This window comes from Pavona decussata, unplaced genomic scaffold, assembly GCF_977016875.1.
Source record: "Pavona decussata unplaced genomic scaffold, jaPavDecu1.1 SCAFFOLD_233, whole genome shotgun sequence".
In the NCBI taxonomy this organism is placed as follows: Eukaryota; Metazoa; Cnidaria; class Anthozoa; order Scleractinia; family Agariciidae; genus Pavona; species Pavona decussata.
The window spans coordinates 3024431-3045398 of NW_028145638.1; the positions used below are offsets into that span (position 1 = coordinate 3024431).

Genomic DNA, 20968 nt, shown 5'->3' on the forward strand with positions numbered 1-20968 from the left:
CTGTTCTTAAACGAAATGTTCAAATACTCAAGCTCGTTGCTACATGTTGCGAAAAATATTTGAAGGATAATAACGCACAATAGCCTCCATTTGGCTTTAAAAATATGCTCAGATATTTGTCCTTGGACATTATCTGTTCCTCGAAGCTCACAGTTTTCCTCGAGCTTCGCTCTCGGAAAACTGTTCGCTTCTCGGAACAGATAATATCCGCAGACAAATATCTGAGCATATTTTCGTGCCAAATGGAGGCTATTGTTTATATATACCACACCCGAGAAATAGTGACCATCAAGTTGATTCTTGCAAAACGAAATCAGCAAAATATAGCAATATTTCTTGCTTTTTAGTAAAACAATTATTCCACTCTCGTTTGTTGGATACGAGGTCATCTCACACCCAACACGCGCTTGTGTAATAATATTTAATTATAGCATGCTCGAGATATAGCGGCCATCGGATCGTCTTCTTTCAGGGGCACCCAACGATAGTTTTCTCTCAGATCCTTTGAAACGCTATTTTAGGCTATCTGGAGTGCCTTTAAAGCTCTGGGCCCAGTTGTTCAAAGCCCGAATAAGCTAATCCTGGGTTAACGTGAACCGTTGATTTGAGTATATTTACTAATCCATAAGGATTCATCTAAAAGATTTTTGTCCTAAGTTTTACCTTAGACTTTTCTTTACCATTATCATTATCTTTATCTTTATCTTTATCTTTATCATTTGTAATGAGCGAGACGAAAACCTCGGTTAACTTCTAATCATGGATTAGCGTTAATCGGCTTTCGAACAACCCGGCCCTGAAGGTTCATTTTAGGCCGCTCTATAATATTTTTATCTGTTCGGTCATTCTACGGCAACCTTAGTCTGTTCGAAATTAGTAGGGCATCTTTGCCCATTTACGGAAATCCTTAGGCCTTATTTCCTTTCCGAAAATATTAGCTGACCTTTTTTCGGCACCCGAAACGACATTTTAATCAATCCAAAAACACGAAAGTTCGAGGTGAAAATTCCCTTCCGAACAGATAATTTACCGAAACGATCCGTTGGGTGCCCCTGTTCTTTTCCTTATGGCAAAGCAAAATCAGCAAGATCTAGCAAGATTTTTCGAATTTGTTTGTTTTTAATTAAACAATTATTTCAATCTTGCTTGTGAGCCAACTCGGCTTCGCGCCTGCGCCTTGTACACTGTTGAACAGGGCTATCTCTCATCTCATATCCAATCACATATCTTGTGATAATGTCATACAATATTGTTTCTCGTAGGGCGATACTTGAGTCAAATATTCTTAGAGAAAATATCCCGCAGAGACTGTCATATTTTTATAATATTTCAACCAGTTGCTTTTCAACAGTCGATAGTAAGATGCGTCACGGTATCGTCCATATTGAATGAATTCTGGGCCCCAGTTATTACCATGGCGAAATGAATAATTAATCACACGAGGAATGAATGATCACAACTGTTTGCCCGAGAAGGCCGTTGATTAAACATCTGCTCGAGCGAAAAATGCCTGAAAGCGAGATTTTAAAGCTTACAAGAACCACAGCGAGAGGATTCCTATCGCGAAATCCAAACCCTAAGTACAAATACATCGAGGATCCCGCAGATGTTGTCTCTTCGACGTACAACAATCAGTTCAGTCAATTCAACGTGAAATATCACGAGTTGGACCTCACAGTTTCACCGATCTTCGGTCGCTTTAGCGGTGAGCGAGTGGTTTTCCATTATGACTGGGACACGGTGAACGTTACTGTCGAAAATGACTTGGTTTACGTCATGTTTCTGCGAGAAGGGACTTCCCCTGAAAATTTTGTGCGATTTTGCCTTAATTTTATCTATTCAAGCAACGCGGAGAATATTTTACGGTAAGGCGATAATCAATGCCTTTCTCTCTCTCTTTTTTTTTTCTTTATGCCATTTTGTATTATGTGTCGTTCATGACAGCAATAATTGTCTTTTATGGCCATGACAAACGTGTAACATCGTCGATTGAAGCAGCCCTTAATATGATGGGTTTTAGGAGAAGCGATCCAGTTTAATCAGTCCGTGATAAATTTTTAAGTAATGGCATAAACCAAAACAACATTTGCATATGCGATTCTCTAGACACGACAGTTTCCTGTTAAGCTCAAAGGTCAACTCAAAGATAAAATTTTGTAGGGTAAAAATATATCTGCAAAATTTAATCCTGGAAAAAGACCGGTTTTATTTACCGGTATTTAATTTTGCCTTATTAATCAAAAAAATCGTGACTGTTGTTGAATTTGTTGGGGGGCTTGTCCTTTCCGTGAAGAAAACGTTTAAAAATAGCTTTCCTTGAAGATGAAATTTTCCTCGCCCACCCAGTTACCCTGAGTATCACACCAGAAGTCGACGAAAATATAAAGCCGTGTTCATGCTAGGCACGAATTGCGATTGAATTACAGAATCGAATTATGGACAGTTTCCACAGCATCAGCCCAATATGTAGCCTGTTCCTGACTCTCAGACAGTACGGTCAACAAAAGGCAAAATTCTGACGAACGCGGAAATTTTAAAACGCGCGGGAACTAGGGCAGAGAAATTAAGTTCCCGCGCGAATATGAGAAGTGTTATTTCAATTTGCACCAGGTATTTCAATTATAATCAGCCAGTATAACAATTCACGACATTCAGGCGCGTAGGAGGGGGGGTTCGAGGGGTTCGAACGAACCCCCTTTGAAGATCAATAATGGTGGAAGAAAAACTTTTAAATAAAGTTCCTGTGGTCGAAATACATCAACCAAAAAAAAGAGAGATATAAACCCGTTCTTTAATGGCTTATCCTCAGTAAAAACAAAAATTGTCAAGAACCCTTGGAGATTCAACATTTTAAGGATCTGTAAGCTGCTTGGGCTAGTTCCCTCTGTAATTAGAGAAAGCTAGGTCAATGTTCAGCAGCTCATGCTCACTGATTTGGTGGATCTCTATCAAGATGACCTACCCTCTCCACAACTCTTTTCCTCCGAATGTGAATGTGAACGTTCCATAAGCACATTGAGGAGGTTGAACGACTACATGAGGTGTACCATGGGAGAGAGTAGGCTGTCTGCCCTGGCTCTAATGCATATCAAATATGATATGCCTGTCAATCTTGACGAGATAGTCAATCTGTTCGAAGGCCTACACCCGACAATGATGCAGTTTACCAGCTTGGTGTATGACTATCAGCAGATCGAATAGCTATCAGAACTTGACAGGGCACGAAATGTACATTGAACTTTCTTGTTTAAACAATTATGCCGTCGAAATGATGTATAATTTATAGCTTAAAAAGCTGCTGTAAAACAAAGTTGTGATTTGCCTAAAATGGGTCTCAAAATGCAGGAAATGAGGTTTCCGGCCCGGGGGGGGGGGGGGTACTCCTCGGGATTCTTGGTGGGGGTGTGCCGCCCGGGTCTTCAAATCCCGACCCTATTTCAGACCTAAACATACCATTTTTCACACCCGTTTTCAGACCTGACCTTTAAAATTCATACCCGTTTTCAGACCTGATAATTATGCATCAGTGCCGAACGGAAGTTGACGCAAGGAGTAAAAGTAAGCTGGAATGACATAGTTTATCTATTTCTTTTTCTCGCTATCAGTTAGTCGTTCCAGTTACGTACTGAGAAGAAAAATATGTTTGTAAGCTTTCGTAAATGTTCCCGGCCCCAAAAACCCGACCCGATTTCAGAACGTAATTATCAAAATCTATACCCGTTTTCAGACCAAAACGGCTCAAAAACCATACCCTTTGGGGCGGCACATACCTATATACCTTATATAGGGGAGTACCCCCCCGGGGTTTCCGGGAACCTAGATTTTCAAAACTTTCCGGGGGAGCATGCCCCAGGACCCCCCTAGTAAGAGTACCTCCGGCGCTCTACAAGATTTAGGGCTCAACGAACACCCCTATCGAAACCTTAGCTACGCGCCTGACATTAGACACGTTTCGTACGGATTGTCTCGCACAACTTTGTCCTCGGGGTCTTCGCGATCAAGTATGGCTGGCGTCCTTCCGGCAGCCATATTTGATCCCAGAAAAAAGTGTAGCGAGGCGCGAGGAGGAAAATCTGGTGTGTGGCACGTGACAAAGTACTCCTTAATTCGTGGAGTATTTTGCAGCTTGTCCTTCGCCGCCGTCCTCCATTTTGAATATCGCGCTTGCCCTGGGGACGAGATTGTGTCTCGCAACGGTGCGACAAGTTGGTAACAAGTACTTTGCTAGAAAAATCGCTCAGTATAACAGGTTTTACATGTTTTCGGGTGGAATAAGCGTCCCTGGCACTCCTTTTTCAAGGAAGAAGAAGTGGGGGTTCTCCGTGCCGGTTTTATTTGAGTTCGTCTCATACTACTTGTCTTCAATTTTAACTCCTCTCTAGGAAACATGAGATAATTGACGGCAAAGTAATGGTTAAGTCAAACGTGGATCATGCTCCTGCGTCTTTGTCCGTGCAGTGTTTGAGGTCAGTGGCTGTCAACATGACAAGCATGCCTCGGAGTGAGATCCAATACCTGCCCAATCATTACCAAGAACAGTTTCGACCGGAATCATTCATTCAAGTAAAGTTTAACTTGTGGCCAAGACACATCCGCGGGGAAAGCACTATGTTGGCGGTGAAAGAAGACATGATAATCAGCGAGGTTTTGCTCCTTTTACGACAAAAGTTAAAACTAGGAAGCCACTTGAAAGTTAATGTTTTTAAAAATTGTATTCATATGGAGGATGACGACGTACTTCAGACTGAAGAGGAAGATTATGATTGCGTGTTTTCGTCATGCAAACCGCTGACCAACATTTCGTGTCTGGCTGGTAATCCAAAGCGAGATTTAACTACAGCTTCCATGAAGGATGTAAGTATTTGCATTTTGCAACCAGTGAGAAACAAAGTCAATAGCAACTGTAACTTTCTCGCAGTGTTTTCCCGCGCTTTACCTCGGTTACATGTTTTTGCTTCGTATTCTGATTGGCTCATTTACGTCTGTTGTGATTGGTTGGATTGATTACTTTGGTTTGGGTTTTACGACACTGTTTTGAAAAAAGATAAAAGAACTTTGTGATTAATTTTCACTCAACAGTTCACCTGGTTTTGAGCTGAACAACTTCTCTCCTCTCTTCTTTCTTCTTTACCTCGGTTACATGGTTTTGCTTCGTACTCAGTCTGAATTGCTCATTTAAGTCTGTTGTGATTGGTTGGATTGATTACTTTGGTTTTGGTTTTACGACACTGTTTTGAAAACCGCTCAAAGAAGCGAGAGATTAATTTTCACTCAACAGTTCACCTGGTTTTAAGCTGAACAATTTCTGTGACTTCCTTCTACAGGTTATTATCACATCATTGGTTGGAAATCAAATGAAGGAGGTCCAGATTAACTTGTCTCTTCCTCTGAAATTCCTGGATCGTCAGCTACGTCAAACATTTCGACTAAAACCATGGAGTTTCTTGGCCCTGTACCTTCCAGGCGAGGAGCATAATATATTTAAAGTTGGAAGAATGGTTTATACTTCTTACGAAGAGGAATATGCCAAATTTCTCATATCAAACGGAAAGAGGAATTTCCCCAAGTCGGACAAAGGCGTTGAAACATTGCCAGTCAAAGATATGTACAACGAGTGCTCTTCTTACAAGAAATCTCTTCGCTCTCTCGGCTTTCGTCCCGGAACCGTTCTGGAGGTTTTTGAAATTACTGGACCAACTATCCCGGTCATGTATTCTGGCGCGGTAACTAAGGCTCAAATGATTGACGTGAATCCTGATTGGTCGCTGCAGACGTTTTTGTATTACGTCAGAGTGAACACGGAGCAAGCTTCCAAGATTGAATCCATTGATTACGTGAGCGATTGCAACGAAGGCAAAGTGGCTGATGTTTTGAATATGATGAAGAATTTATGGAATCGACCTGATGATGGAAGCCGACTTGAATATTTGAGGTTACGCAGTTAAAAATACAGCTGACTTGTTCTCCCCTCACACTATAGTGTCTTGCGTCTTACAATGAGGTGTCTGTGTGTACGTCCGTCCCGTTGTGTCTGTTCGAGCACAAGCAGTGGGAAACATGAGGGTCGGCTACTCGAGAAGAGTTTTCTCTATCAGAAAGTTGAATTTTATCGACATTTCAATCAAACTAATGTCTTTGACTTCCAGTTCCTTTCTTCTTGTTCGTCTTGTTCTTCTTTCCATCGTCCTTCCCCTCCTCCTCCTCTTTCTTCTTCTTCTTCTTCTTCTTCTTCTTCTTCTTCTTCTTCTTCTTCTTCTTCTTCTTCTTCTTCTTCTTCTTCTTCTTCTTCTTCTTCCTCCTACTTGCCCTTCTTCTTCTTCGTTGTCATCTTCTTCTGCAAATATCCCCATTTTGCGTGAACCGCCGCCATTTTGAGTACATTTTCAAAATGGCACCGTTAAACAGTTGCTGACTCGGGAGGAAACTGGGATTATGTGCAGAAGACGTGGAAATCAAGACATATTTTTGGAAGTGTCAATAAAATTCAGCTTTTTTCTTGAGACAGCTCTGCTCGACCTATAAGTTTGCCAGAGTGTCATGGAACGAGGCAGAGCCCAACGTCTTTCGCCGCAGTGAGGTTTCCGAATTAAAAAAACTCTTCATCTCAGAGCGAGTTGAAATACGATGGACTAAAGATCAAGCTACTGACAGAACAAGAAAACAGAATTATATTTTTGTGTTAGAGAACGACTTTGAGATAGTGGTTATATTCATTTCATTTTATTTTCAAGTTATTTACTCAGCTGCCTCACTTGTCCGTCCGCGGATAAAATTCCTGCAACAAAAAAGGGATAGTAAACAATGAAGAAAAGATACATTTAAACCTAACTGGAGAATACCAGAATAAAATAACATGAAAAAATAATAAAAAATAATATAGAATAATATAAATATGTTCGAAAAAAAAAACGACGACCTATTTCATACCCATGGGGAGCAGGGATGGCACAGTGGTGAGAGCACTCACCTCCCACCAATGTGGCCCGGGTTCGATTCCCGGTCTCGGCGTCATATGTGGGTTGAGTTTGTTGTTGGTTCTCGTCCCTGCTCCGAGGGTTTTTCTCCGGGTACTCCGGTTTTCCTCCCTCCACAAAAATCTACATTTCCAAATTCCAATTCGGCCTGGAAACAGCGGAGAGAAGAGCCACTCCGTGGATTCCACTGAAATTCCCATTTACCATTTACCATACTCAATTTTTTCAGGTGTCTGTTTCAAAATTATTAGGGACCTTAAAAGAGGAAGTGTCACTGGAATTTTGACTTTTTCTGATGAAAATGGAGCAATGAAGGTTAGTTGCAAAAAAAACAATTCTAGAACACCGAGGGAAAGAAATCAATTGAATTTTTAAAACAATTAACTCATGATCTGTTCTAGCGCATTTTGGAGACGAAAATGAAAAAAAAATTGAAAAGAGTTAGCTTAACCTTTTTCAAGTTGCAATCCATTCCGACCCGGTCCATCAATGGCCAGAAACAATTAAGGGACAAAATATTACACTGGGGTGGTATTTATAGTGAAAAGTCATTATCTGAGCAAAAAAATTAACTTAAAAGATACGCTAGGAGATTTAATATTATTCATAGTCATTAATATGTTTAGTCTCAAGAGATTTCTTAAGAGAACAAATAGAGCTTGAGTTGACGATTTCGATTCAGTTTCGTTTAATAAAAAATGTAGACAGTAGAAAACAAGGTGAACGTACTTTTTAAGTCACCTTTACCTTTTTTTGATTCAATTTGTGTTGGCGTTGTTGTGGTTTTAAGGAGACTCTAATCACTAATACAGAACTTACTTCATTAGATCTTATTCTCCTTTTCGTTGTTCTACTCCAGCAGGATTCTACGGTCTTCAGCCTTACTTTTACCAGGCTTGGGTTCATCATCTGTTACTTTAGTTGCTGACGAACCAGGCGACAGTCTCAAGGTGTCGTTAAACCGGTCGCAAAACTCCTTTTTTGAAGAATTCCAGCCTTTGGTAAACCCAACACAAATGAACTGAAAGTGGAGTACCAAATTAACGCCATAAGCACCTCAGCCACATGCTCACCTGATTCAAGAAATTAACTCCAAGAACATTGAGGCTACTTGAATGAGATTTCGAGGGCATATAGTATACAGTATGTCCAAAACTGTTTCCTAATGACATCATATCACGTGACAATCAAGTCATTGGTTCTTTTTTGTATTTTAAGAAGTGTAAAAGGTATAAGTAAAAAAATTAAATTTCGCATAAGGTAAAAAAAAAATCCAAATTTGGAAAAGAGTGGCCTGTCAATTGGATAACGCAGTTCCAGAGTTTTGATTAGTTTAGCGGCCATAGAATATGGGTCATTATACCATGCCCCGCAAATATGGTAAAAGTGCAAGCCAGGGAAAAAGAAAATATCACTAAATCAGCAAGATTTAGCGCTTGTTGGATACGAGGTGATTATAGCCAACTCGGCGCTGCGCACCTCGTTGGCTATCTATCATCTTGTATCCAACACGCACTTGCCACATAATTTATGAAAAGTCACCAACTTTGGTGGTGTTTGCTTTCGTATTTAGAAAGTTAAGAATACTCAAAGTCAACCCCCACCCCTCCTCTCCCAGGCTGAATAGGGTTAATAGAGAGAAGAAGAAGTTGAAATACCTTTACAAGAACAGTTCCTATGATCAATATGAGTTCCACGATTGCAATAATGGACAATGCCGCTGACCAGTCATCATTGACTCCCAAAGATGCTGCAAAACTATTCCTCACAAATTTACCCAGAATGCTTTTCACGTGTTCACATTCAGGAATTTCACCTGTAACAAAACCAACAACGTGAAAGTTTTAATATTCACCCTGCCTGTAGCTTAGCTTGTGTTGTTTGTCTGTGGGAAAACGTAATAAACAGCTTACATACGTAACGACGACGCAAGAAGGAAAGTGTAAGCTTACGTAACAGTTCAATAAACTCACCATCTAAGAATTCAAACTTGACCGTCTCCACATGGGTGGTAACTTCACGGCAGACATGGTATATGCTGACAGAACAGTTTCCGTGGTAATTCAAATTCGTAGCTCCTGAACTGTTTGTTCACAACAAAAATTAAAACAAAATCAATCAAACAGAATTTTAAAAGTACGCATACTCTTTTAGCTTTACATACCACTCTATTAACTGTTTAAGGGGGATTTCACCTAAACGCCATTTTTCCGCCACTTGACATGGCTTTAATGGAAATATCTCGTTCACGTTTTAAGCAATCCAAAAACTCTATCATCATCCCGTAAATCTGTGTTGTGGGGTGTTTTGTGAATTTTTGGGTATATTTGGGAGGATATAGTTTTTCTAGAAGGATTGGTAAAATTAAGAGAAATGAGAAATATTGAAGATTTAGTGAAGTTTTAAAATTAGAATTTGTAGTTAATAATTAATAGACGGACACCAAGTTAGTCCACTAGTAACATGGGGTGCTCTTGCGTGGGTATCAACTGTCTGTTAGTGTTCCAAAATCATTTTCTTTCTTCTATCCCTTCTTAAAACCTCTTCAAATTTCATTCAAATTTAGGTTAAATCCGTCCTTAAGAAACAAACATATTGTAATAGCCAGGCAATTGTTCGACTTATTACTGCGTGAGACTTTCGACTCGCCTTAGAAGTGTCGGTCCCAGACTCGTTTCTCAGAAGTCTCGATAAGACTTCTACCCTTTCCGAAAACTAAAAAAAAATTCACTTTTTACATATATTGAAAAATATATTTGACACTCTTTATAATTTTGCGGAACGCATTGGGTAAGATTGAACCAACCGTTGCCATCAATTGCAATCAATGAAAAGTAGATTTTTAAAAAATAGAAACCTCTATTTGGGCCGGTTTAGTCACCCAGGCTTTCTCGAAAAGGGCGAAGCCATCGTGTCCTGATCCTTGCCAACAAAAAAGGTACAATCTTGTTCCCAGGCACTCTTCTCAAGGTTGTGCTAGGTGTTCCCTTGTTACTTACCAAGACAGTGGAAATTCCAGGGTCCATTCCTGACCTTTGTCAAGGTTCTTGTACATATCGACGAGTTGCAGAGTCAATATCACTGGTTTACAGGTCGAGTTGATGAGAAATATGGAACGCTAACGAAGATTAGTAAAGAGAGACCAATGAGTGACCAACACGGCTTCATTCAACGTTCGTTTATTTTTCCTTTATTTCCCTATTTGTTTGTTGTTCGTTTACTGTAAAACTCTCTTAAGACCTCCCCCTCCCCCGTTTTCTAATAAGTTTTTTTTTAATAAGCTTCCTCTTAATAAGCCTCCATGAAGCCAGCAAACACCCCCACCCCCGCCCCCCTCCCGCGCGCCTCGCCTCCTCCCTGTTATAAAACGCCAGCCGTTTCCGAATGAAAAAAAAAAACATCAGTCGCCGGTTTGTCTATGGAAAACTTGGTCCTCAATGTGGGAGAAGCATTGCAGCTTTACAAAGGTAATGTGAAATGTGACGCACTGCCAATTGCTGTTACGTTTCAGTCAGTTGGGAGGAAATATTTTCTGATAAGCTAATTCAATTTTTATCCAAAACTCGTGATTTGAAAAGGTTCCCCTCATCTATCGAATGAGATCCTGGCCCTTCTTGAGGCCCAGCCTGAAAGCCCCAGCGGGGTTTAATCAGGAGCCTTTTAATATAACGGCATATTTTCGTTTTGTATTAATGTAAATTACACAGAAAACAAGAAACTACACCTACGTCTGCCTTGTTGTACAGGTCAATATGCTTGGCTCTTGTTGTAGTGGACTGTGAAACTGTCAACTGATTCTTATGATCTAAACAAAAACAAAAGAATATACACAAGAGTTTTAAGGTGATAACGTTAACGACGTTAAACTCTCTGTCCGACGAGGAAAACCAAGATATTTGGGCACTCTTTCCAGGTCCAAATTACGAAATGAGGCTATGAACCAACGAGAATTAGAAATGACACTTAACAACAATCAAGACTTTTTTTTAGTACTTTAGCCTTTTTTAGGAGCAAAAGCGTGTGCCCCATTATTCTCATACAAAGCACGGAAAAGCAAGTAACTAGCTGTGGTCTTACTTTAAAATGGTCGTTATTATTAAATGGGGCGTTATGATGTTTTGACCATTTGCATAATGCAGTGAAGCAGTTTTCAACTAGCCGCGAATTATAACACCAAAAACAAAGTACTAGTAATCACTTTGGTCCATCACAATAGAAAAGACGCAAGCAGCATACACAATATGGACCATTACTGAGAATCTCGAAGGCCGGAAAACAAGGGTAGGGAAGAATCGATTGCGATCACACCGCTTACAATATTAAACAAAGCTAAAGAAAATACAAATCACGGTTCTTCGGAAGTGTGGCCCACTCCACAAACTGCTTTACTCTTTAATCAACTCCTCAGTTGTTCAGGATTGGCTTACTCACATTTAGAGCATTTGTAATAGAACATTCCATTGGGCCAAACGCTGATGTTAAATTTGCAGGTGACTAGACTGTGTGCGTCATCGTTCCACGTAGACAGCTGACATTTGTGTTTGCGCACGCTTGAGTCGCGGTGGTAAAATCTTGATGCAACGGCAATTCTGAATGTGAATTTATGGGTTTTGCCCTGAAAGTGAACAAAAATTGAAGTTTTTAGTTTCTTTCCTTTTCTCTGTACCGTAGTATTTTGGAAATTATCCGCGGGATTATTTTTATTCCAAGAACTTTCTAGAGGCTTGTTTTCGGTGAGAGCTAATTACGGAAGGGAACTTTGTATTTCAAAATTGTTTGGGTCTGACAATAAAAACAGCTTATAACGCTGGTGAAGCTAAAAGAAAAAAATAGATAATTAACCCTAACAGTTCGTGGGTGTACAGAAAAGGTCCAGATGAGATTCTGAACACGGAAAGTGAACAGACAGTTTCGCACGTATGGCGGTTGATGTGTGTCAAAATTAGTCTAATAAAATTTATTGAGGGGTTTCCTGTATTTTGACTGTTGTCTTGTATTTTAATAGCCGACTGCTTTGTCATTTTGAGTGTATTGCCATTCTGAGACCGTTCTCATTTTGCGAATGTGCGCTCATTTTGAATGCGCTCTCATTTTGAGTGTGCTCTCAGTCAGAGTGTACTCTCATTTTCAGCCAACCAGTTCCCATTTTGAGTCCGTCCCCATTTCGAGAGTGCTCTCATTTTGAGTGTGCTCGCATTTTGAGTATGTTCTCATTTCGACAATATCCCAAGACCCCACGCGCGCTTTTCTCGATCTCCTCGGCTAATGAGACGCATAAACTGCATGATAGACATCATAAACTGTTTTAACTAAAACACAAACAATTTTCTCAACCGCGGAGGAAACTTTGTATAACATTTTGGAACAGATCACTGTAACAATTCCCGCCGTTTACTTGCAGATCTAATCATAGTCATCATAGCCATCTTCTCTGTAAACTGTTATTAGGGAGTTTAAGAAGCTACTAGGGCGACGGCAACGAGAACTTCACGTGCGTTTTAAATTTTGGTACATTTTTCCACCTTGCTCGGCCAAACAAGAACGTGAAAAAACCAAACTCAAAGTTTGGTGGAGAACGTGAACACATGACGGTAATTTTTTTAGTCTCCACTTGAACGCCATTTCCACCAGTTCTGTTACTTGCTAGTTCGGCCATATATACTGTACAAGTTAAACTAATTGGAATAATCGCAAAGTAGTGCAAGTAACTCGAAGTTATATTTTCAAACGACGTTTTCAATTGGCGTTGCCGTTGTGGTTTCTTAAATTCCCTAGTATCTGTTAAGCAAGTGAGAACACCTGCTTGCGTTTATGGTTATGCTTATGTCATGTTATGTCGCCGTTTTCAGTTCACCAGTGAGAACAGGGACGACATAAGCACAAGCCTTATGATAAGGCAGTATTCCTCCAATGATAGGAAACAGCGTTTTTGCTAGGTTTGAAGTAAGGTTGTTGGCTGATAACCAAGTGTACACTTTGCTTCGATCATAATAAGGACCATTTAAATGGTTAACGTCAGTACCAGCAAACGTCAAGCTATTATCGTCAGCGTACATCCTAGTCTGTGAAAACTGCAAGCAATTCGGTAAGTCATTGATGTATAACAAAAAAGGAATAGGCCCAATTTCTCTTAGTTGTTTGGGTTTCTGATTTTTGCCCACAGTTGTACACTGCAAAATAAAAACTTCAGTTAATTTTTAATCGTGGATTCAGTCAAGGGAAAAAAATTGTTAGTCCGTCCGATGAAGTCCTTGTCTAGAAATATAGCAACTGATTATCATCATGGAAACTCAGCAAAATAAACTGCATGCTTTATTTTGCAAGAAGAATTTCGACCGACTTTGGAAGAAAGGTCAAACTAAAAGAACAAACTAAACGAATTTTACCAGCATATAAGAATGTAATTAAAACACTAATTAAACTTTGGAAGGTAACTGATTGTGGCGCTGTGCGTGGTTTTGTCAGTCAGGTAAACTGTGGTGAAGAATAAGCTCTGTTCAGAGAAGCGTATTACGCGTAAGTCGAATATCGATTAAGATGATTGTGAAAGTCGGTATGTTTTGGGAGAGTGAGGTTTCAAGATGGCGGCCAATTGAAAACATATACAAGAAATATTGAGGATTTGTTTATTTTGTCGTATGCGTATTCTTTTATCAGGATCCGATGGCTGAAATAATGGCAAGGATTTCTTTTAGGTACTTTAAGGATTTCTTTTAGATTACTGTGAGGTAACTTCAATTTTCTTTGTGCGCATCTGTAAATTATTTCAGATCAGTTTGAGAATGATTTTGTCACTCGCATGAAAGGTTATTGTTTTGCTTAACAATTGGAGACCCTGTGGAACTACTTGTCCAAATATGGGCATAAGATACAGCGAGCTCAGTATCTGCAAAAACTGAAATAAAAATGCCTCGTACAAAAAATACCGAGCGGCGCTGAAGTGTTTATTAATGATGAATGTGATGTTGGACGTTCAAGTAAGCGGTAAGTCATACGAGTTTTTCATGTACATGCCTCGAATCGCCGTCCCTTTCAAATACAACCTTTCTTTCACCAAGTTGAGCAAGACCAAGTTGGATTTTCTTTTGGACACTTGGTGGCATCGTCTGGTCTTCGTTTGCAAGGCAAACAAATGGTTTGGTAAACGTGTCCCTGACAGGAATAGCAATACGGCCAGATGGCGTGGAAAAAACACGTTTCCCGCGAATTCGTCGAAGACCTTGTCTGGCCGTAAGACATTAGTTTGCCCGTTCTCCGTCGGACTCATTTGCGAGGTTTGTGTAACTCTATCACATGATTGCAATTGCTGCGCAACATCAAGATTTCTTGCTAGCATCCTCCGAGTTCATATTTGGGGCCGCCATTTAATATATGCTTCGAGTGCTGCTTGGTAACCGTGCTGCTTCGAGTGGGGAATGAGATCGAGAAAAGCGCGCGTGGGGTCTTGGGATATTGTCGAAATGAGAACAGACTCAAAATGCGAGCACACTCAAAATGACATCACACTCAAAGTGAGAGCACTCTCGAAATGGGGACGGACTCAAAATGGGAACTGGTCGGCTGAAAATGAGAGTACACTCTGACTGAGAGCACACTCAAAATGAGAACGCATTCAAAATGAGCGCACATACGCAAAATGAGAACGGCCTCAGAATGGCAACACACTCAAAATGACAAAGCAGTCGACTATTAAAATACAAGACAACAGTCAAAATACAGGAAACTCCTCAATAAATTTTATTAGACTAATTTTGACACACATCAACCGCCATACGTACGAGCAGTCGCCGCGCTGGGGCATTGTTTCAAGTGTGAATGCTGCCTTAAGGCCGTGGTTTTCACGCCGCTTAAAATCGGTTTAATAGAAATATCTCATTCGCATTTCAGGCAATACAAAAACCTTATGCTCAAAACACAAATCAATGTTTTGGGGTGTTTTGTAAATTTTTTGGTGATTTTTAGGTATATTTGGGAGGAGATAGTTTTTCTCAAAGGAGTAGTAAAATTTGGAGAAAGAAGAATTATTTAAGATTTGATGTAGTTTAAAAGTTAGAATTTGAAGTTAAAAATTTATATATGGACACCCAAACAGTCCCCTACCAACCCTGGTGTGCTCCGTGGGTTGGGGGCAACTGTCTGTTGGTGCTCCAAAAATAATTTTCTTTCTTTTATTCCTACTTTAAACCTCTTAAAATTCCATTCAAATTCACGTGTACTCCCACCTTAAACTTGCTTTTAACCGTTACTTACCGGTAGAACTTTGAAGGCCGACTTGGGCTCCAGTATTTTATTCATCGTTGCACATTGTAGGGCCACTGACATTTTCTTTGTTTCACTTGCCTGGTGAATAACGAAATAGGAATAAGTTCAAGTACTCACGTTGTTAGCACGCATTGCCGGCCGCATTTATCACACAAAGACCACGATAAAAAGGCGCAAGCCTAAGCTTTTGCGAAAATCTGTTCATAGAAAATATCTGTACTTGACCTGATGTTAAAATGGCTGACATTTTAATATCCTCTTGTCGGCATTCAAATTAGCCTCACTAGCCTCGGTCAAGGTAAAATATTATTTTGCAAGAATGAGGCTAGTAAGGCTAATTTGAATGCAAACGAAAGAACATTAAAATGTCTGCCACTTTTGCATAGGGTCTCTAGAAGCGGTCTGGATCTCGTATCACGGAGTGAGGGAGGCAGAAGCTCAAAAGGTTTTGATAGAGCAAACTGAAGAAAAAAAATTATGTTTTAGATCATTCTCTTGCGAGAAAAACAGAAACAGTCAACAGAGCCTGACCCGAAAAATGATCGAGGAAACTGATCGTGCCTGTCTGTTACAGCAAGAAATCTGGTTAAAGGTGATAGCTGAGTTTAATCGTTTGTTTCACGTGTGACGAACGATTAAACTCAGCTATCCTTTAAAACCACGATGACGAACACCTTTCATAATACTGGTTAAAGTTCTTTTGATGTAATAATCACCTCCTCTGCCGGGGACCTAAAACTGACATAACCAAAAACTCCGACTTACCGTATTATGTAAGTTGACATGTACATCTGCAAAGTGTGGGTCATCTGTAGTCTCGAATTTCCAATGTTTGCAACTTTTTATGTCCTCTGAAAGTGCGCGGCGCTGATAAATCAATAATGAAGAAAAGAAGTTGGTTAAAACAAAGTGACTTTCTTTAATTGCGGTTGTCAAAGGATCGTACGACTGTAAACAAACCCATCGGTTATCAGAGCGGAATACAATTTCAAAACGCCGGTTTCCGTGAAGGGAAACCAGAGAGAAACAAAACAAAGTCAACTAAAAGATCACGCGTCTTTCTTTTATATAATCAATTCCTACCACTCCGTAGTGCCCTGTAGGAAAGTCGATCAAAATGTAGATATAGTAGATGAGGAAATATGCACTCACCGATCGTAGCTTATTCTGTTTTACTCGTGCACGCGGAGATGAAGATATTTGCGAGATGAAAAGTGCACCTATTATAAAGGCAATGATAATTCCTCTACTCCTGCAATTCATCCTTTCATTACACTTGCAGCGAAATAAGTGACGTCATAGTCGTCGTTGATTTTCAGCACGTGCGATAAAAAGCGCGAGCGAGAACATGCACGAGCGCACGTAGCACAATTATTTTCCAAACCGTCCTGTTTGCTTCAGTTTTGCTTTGCTAAGCTCAGAGAAACTTTTTTTTTGGCTCTGTGAAACTTGCCGGCGCCTCTTTCTTATTTCACCAACAAGAATTAAACAATTTAACCGCGGGGAGACGCATGAAAACAAGTCATTATGACTTGCTTACAAGCGTCTTTCCGCGTTTAATGTCATTCCCTGGTGCTTGCTTCGAGTTCTGATTGGTCCATGCGTTGCATACGTTTTTATGTGAGTTTAACGCACGTGCACTTGTGTGCGTGCATAAGGTCCCAGATATTTTTTTTGCACACCGCTTTATGGCCATCCAAATTCTTAAACTGACCGATATGCCCGACGGGTCAATACATACATACATACATACTTTATTTATTCCAGAAGCAGACTATATATACAAATAAAACTAAGAAGAAAAGTACTTCTAGAAAAGGAAGTTTGGAGGTTAGCCCTATACAAAAACTCCTTCAAATAAAAGAAAAACAAAAATAAGTAAACATAAATCTCCACTGTTGCATAAAGTTTTTTGGCAGGTGCCTCAGGGCTCACTTATCAAGTGACCAAATACAGCAACAATAAATCTTTTTAGCATCAACCGAACAATTTTGAAAAGAGGCTACATAAAAGGGTAACAGTGCACGAAACCCAGTGTTTGGTATGGGGAAAACAGCAATTCGAAGTTAACTGATTTCCATAACAATAAAATCTGAAACAAGTCGTGAATTGAAAACGCTAATCCACGAGAGTTTGCTGTTCAAATGAAAGGGATGTAGCAGATGTAGCTTTGACCCGACAGTTCCATACAGTCTCCCTTGCTACTGCAGTTAAACTGAGTACGTCAGAAATATACTGCGCAGTAGCTTTCATTTGAATGGTCACACTCAAGGATTCTATTCACAGACTCAAAGTTTAGAAGTATCTGCCGTACACATTGCATTCATTCTTTCTCTTGAATTGCTTGTTTTGTTTTCTTTCTTTCTTTTCTGTTGCCATAAACAGCATACTGTTGCCATAAACAGCTTAACATTTACGTCAACTTAAAGATCATTATCGTTGTCCAGTCTTTGTTTACACTCTGTTTTTTTTTTTTATAAGAACCTTTTTTAATAAGAACGTCGAGGCTGAGATCAAACAAAATTTTAAGAACGTATTAAGAACATTCCTCAGGCTGAGAGTCGATTAAGAACGTTTTTATTTTGCTAATCTGTATAAAAAATCAAGGTAACACTGATGTAAATTAACCAAAATACTTAAGGGCATGTTTTGTATAACATTAACAATGGTGACACACATCTCGGTTTGCCATTATCAGGAGTTCTTGATACCATATCTCAGCAGGCAATGCACTTTGATAGGTTTCCTGGTCGCGTCCAGTGATTTACTAAAATACATGTACATGTAGTGTATACTAATAACTATGTAATTTAAGAACATCTTAAGAACGTTTTCAGCCTCAAATCGCAAAAAAATATAAGAACGTTCAGCCTCAGCTCCAAAAATTAGACGTTCTTATAAAAAAAACAGAGTGTATACAATTGTTAAGAATGCGGAAAGTATGACTTCAATGTGATTATTAATACCCCACCTTTTGTGAATACAATTATATACAAACCGCAAATGAAATTTTATACACGGATTAACTGAAAGTTTCAGCAGTGGACGCGAAACGCGATGGCAGCATCATCTTCCTCTCTTCCCGCTTCGTTTTACGCAAACTTTGGAATTTCTGAGGAAGACTTCAACAAGTAAGGCTTTGCAAATGCTTCAGTTTTCTACTTCTGTTCGATCTTAAGTGGAATACTTTGTTATCTTAGTAGTGTCGAGGTCTCTACATTTTCCTGCAGACAGACTTGGATGTTTAAACTTGGATGCGGGCTTTATCGTAATGCATCAGCCAATTCCTGCGGTGCCCATCAGGGCCGACCTGTGGGCATGACGTTGTTTTCTGTAGCTCAGTGGTAGAGCATCCGAACTAGTAATCGGAAAGTCTTCGGTTGGACTCCTGATAGGAGCACTCGGATTTTTTCTGAATATGCCTGTGTCATTTACTGATTAATACATCATTCTCAAACCGGAAAATGTCCTTCGGCAGGGACAAACGAGCCGTTCAAATGCCCGCCCGTGGTATCTAAAAAAGAAAGCTGATTTCTTCGTTTCCGGGTATAACTTTATAGCCTTAACGTCTCAAATTAGTCTCATTATCGATCGTTCCGGTAACCGTTTATTTTGTGGATCTATCGTCGCATTTTGTCCTCCTTATTGCATGGTAATCACGAATTTATTGTCTTTGTTAGTGAAACACAAACTGCAAGGCTGATACTTTTGTGTTACAGTTTATTTTTGGCTGATTAGGTCTCTCGTAGAACCTTCGACAACTAGCAGCATTATCGCTCTCAGTCCTTTGCAGTTTTCACGTCTTCTTTGTTAGTGAACTTAGTTGAAGGAAAAGAAGTGTGCTATGACGTGAAATCACGAGGCTGTCAAATGCCCCGGGGTATACTATCTCGTACCTCCAATGAAATCTTACCTACGTTGATGGCGAAAGCAATGCAAGTTCGAGGAAAAATTGTTCTCTCACACAAGCGACATAGCGCCCCCCCCCGAAAAAAAAATAGATCAGGACTTAGCGCTATTGATGGTTTGCATGTGACATCATGAAGGCCATGTTGGTGTCCAGGAACAATAAGATTTTTCTCCTCTGGGACTTACAGTGCGACGAGCCTTATCGTGCCCACCCAACAAACTTTTTTTACAAGTTAGCCATAAAATACAAAACGACATGTTTTCAATAATTTGTTGTTCCGTCACTTGCTTGTTGGACTTTGCAAGGAGACGTGACCGTTAATCAAAATCGCGTATCCTGATTGGCTAACTTGTAAAAAAAGGTTTGTTTCCATTTTTATGAACAAATTTTCTTTCGTTTTGTACACCAACATGGCGGCAATGCAAACCAGCTATTTACAGCCTACAATCAGCCTGTCTAAGTAAAAGAAGCTGAGACCTTTTCCCTTTTATAAATTCCTTCGCGCGGATTTGTTTTTCGACTTTTTCTGGTTTGTCGCCAGGTTGTTTGTTGCATATACGCACGCTTAAGCATGAACCAATTCTTAACTCTTTCCATAGTGCTTTTGAAGACAAGGGCAATGGAGTTTTCCAACTAAAACCAGGCTGGTCACTGGCCTTTACGCATGCTGTGATGACTACGGGTGATCACCCAACAGCGATTGCCATACCAACGGCGTCTGGGTCGCCTGTGTGCGGAAGAAGTGCTGGTCACCTGTGGGAAAGATGTACCCAAAGTTCCGTCACCACACAGACATGTTGCGTTTTCAACTGCCCCAATCCAAATTGTCACGCAGACACCGGTAATCCTCAACCAGCCGGTGCCACAGCCCATGTCTATGCCACCTTCCAGACGTCTGACCACGACATTGGCTATATGATACTGCTACCAACATGCAGTTTCTGTAATAACTGGAGGCAATGCATGAGAAGCGGGACCAACTTTCCCCTGACAGGCCAGGAAGCAAACATCTTGTACACCATCAAGGCTGCCAAGTTGATGTTTATTAAAGTTGACAGCAGCGTAACCAGTGGAAAGGGTGCGGCTGGGAAAGGGACAGGAAAGGGGGGTGGCTATCATGGTAAGGGGGGAGGGAAGGGTGGAAAAGGCAACCCTCCTGGTGCACCACCAGATGCACAAATAATCTAACAAGGTGGCAATGCCAGTGATCCACGGTCAACAACTACAAGTTAGAAGTTCTCTAACATGTTCGTTTGTGCTTGCTTCTTGGAGAAGTTGTTAAAACTATATATTCAAAATCAACCATACAATGTACAATAGGGTGTTATAACAGGTATTATTAAAGATAAGACTTGTATTTTAAAATTAATCCCACCGGTCTTTGATATTTGTGATATATAATTACATACGCCTTCAGTGATTACTAAATAGAAATGTTACTAGCTCAATAGCGCTTGCTGGATCTCCTGCCTTACCTAATGTTATCTGACTGTGTAAAAGAATACTTGTAATGAGTCATGAATGGCAAAACGAAATATGTGCTTCATGCAGCTTCACGAGCCTGCTGCGATCTTGAAACGGAACTACTGCTACAAAAAAAACAAAAACAAACTCTGACACCAAAAGGTAGCCGGTTTGTAGAGGCCTGGTATTACCCTTGCCCCACTTTTCTTTCAACGTGTCTCACAACACCCCAACATACACCAAGGAGCTACAAGAGCTTGAGCATAAACAAACAGTCTGCAAGTGTGTTATACAGGTCGTAACAGCATTTCTATACTAGCCTGCGTAGCAGTCGTTTCTGTTTCCTTTAAGCATTGGG

General features: G+C 40.2%; 3 protein-coding genes across 3 annotated transcripts; 2 read left to right on the forward strand and 1 right to left on the reverse strand.

Annotated features, from left to right (window-relative positions):
* Window positions 1-1046: 1046 nt before the first annotated feature.
* LOC146458402 (uncharacterized) lies at window positions 1047-7731 on the forward strand. The gene is made up of 3 exons (XM_085090660.1): window positions 1047-1865; window positions 4383-4854; window positions 5325-7731. The coding sequence occupies exons 1-3, from the start codon at window positions 1450-1452 to the stop codon at window positions 5943-5945; spliced, it is 1509 nt and encodes a 502-aa protein (XP_084946786.1). The 5' UTR covers window positions 1047-1449; the 3' UTR covers window positions 5946-7731.
* LOC146458403 (uncharacterized) lies at window positions 6646-16674 on the reverse strand. The gene is made up of 10 exons (XM_085090661.1): window positions 16389-16674; window positions 16002-16103; window positions 15225-15314; window positions 11406-11589; window positions 10703-10779; window positions 9974-10092; window positions 8948-9057; window positions 8633-8790; window positions 7794-7995; window positions 6646-6775 (listed from the first exon to the last, which is right to left on the reverse strand). Exons 1-9 carry the CDS (start codon window positions 16497-16499, stop codon window positions 7825-7827), a joined length of 1122 nt encoding a protein of 373 aa, XP_084946787.1. The 5' UTR covers window positions 16500-16674; the 3' UTR covers window positions 6646-6775; window positions 7794-7824.
* Window positions 16675-16892: 218 nt separating this feature from the next.
* Window positions 16893-20696, forward strand: LOC146458404 (uncharacterized). The gene is made up of 2 exons (XM_085090662.1): window positions 16893-18367; window positions 19746-20696. Exons 1-2 carry the CDS (start codon window positions 18294-18296, stop codon window positions 20332-20334), a joined length of 663 nt encoding a protein of 220 aa, XP_084946788.1. The 5' UTR covers window positions 16893-18293; the 3' UTR covers window positions 20335-20696.
* Window positions 20697-20968: the final 272 nt, after the last annotated feature.

What these genes read in the sequence shown, in the direction of transcription:
- LOC146458402 (XM_085090660.1), top strand. Translation starts at nt 1,450, where the DNA reads ATGATCACAACTGTTTGCCCGAGAAGGCCGTTGATTAAACATCTGCTC. An exon ending in AACGCGGAGAATATTTTACG is followed by an intron (nt 1,866 to 4,382) that starts GTAAGGCGATAA and finishes ACTCCTCTCTAG; the next exon opens with GAAACATGAGATAATTGACG. An exon ending in CTACAGCTTCCATGAAGGAT is followed by an intron (nt 4,855 to 5,324) that starts GTAAGTATTTGC and finishes TTCCTTCTACAG; the next exon opens with GTTATTATCACATCATTGGT.
- LOC146458403 (XM_085090661.1), bottom strand. Translation starts at nt 16,499, where the DNA reads ATGAATTGCAGGAGTAGAGGAATTATCATTGCCTTTATAATAGGTGCA. An exon ending in ATGTCAACTTACATAATACG is followed by an intron (nt 15,315 to 16,001) that starts GTAAGTCGGAGT and finishes GTTATTCACCAG; the next exon opens with GCAAGTGAAACAAAGAAAAT. An exon ending in ACCTGTACAACAAGGCAGAC is followed by an intron (nt 10,093 to 10,702) that starts GTAGGTGTAGTT and finishes AATCTTCGTTAG; the next exon opens with CGTTCCATATTTCTCATCAA.
- LOC146458404 (XM_085090662.1), top strand. Translation starts at nt 18,294, where the DNA reads ATGGCAGCATCATCTTCCTCTCTTCCCGCTTCGTTTTACGCAAACTTT. An exon ending in TCTGAGGAAGACTTCAACAA is followed by an intron (nt 18,368 to 19,745) that starts GTAAGGCTTTGC and finishes CTCTTTCCATAG; the next exon opens with TGCTTTTGAAGACAAGGGCA.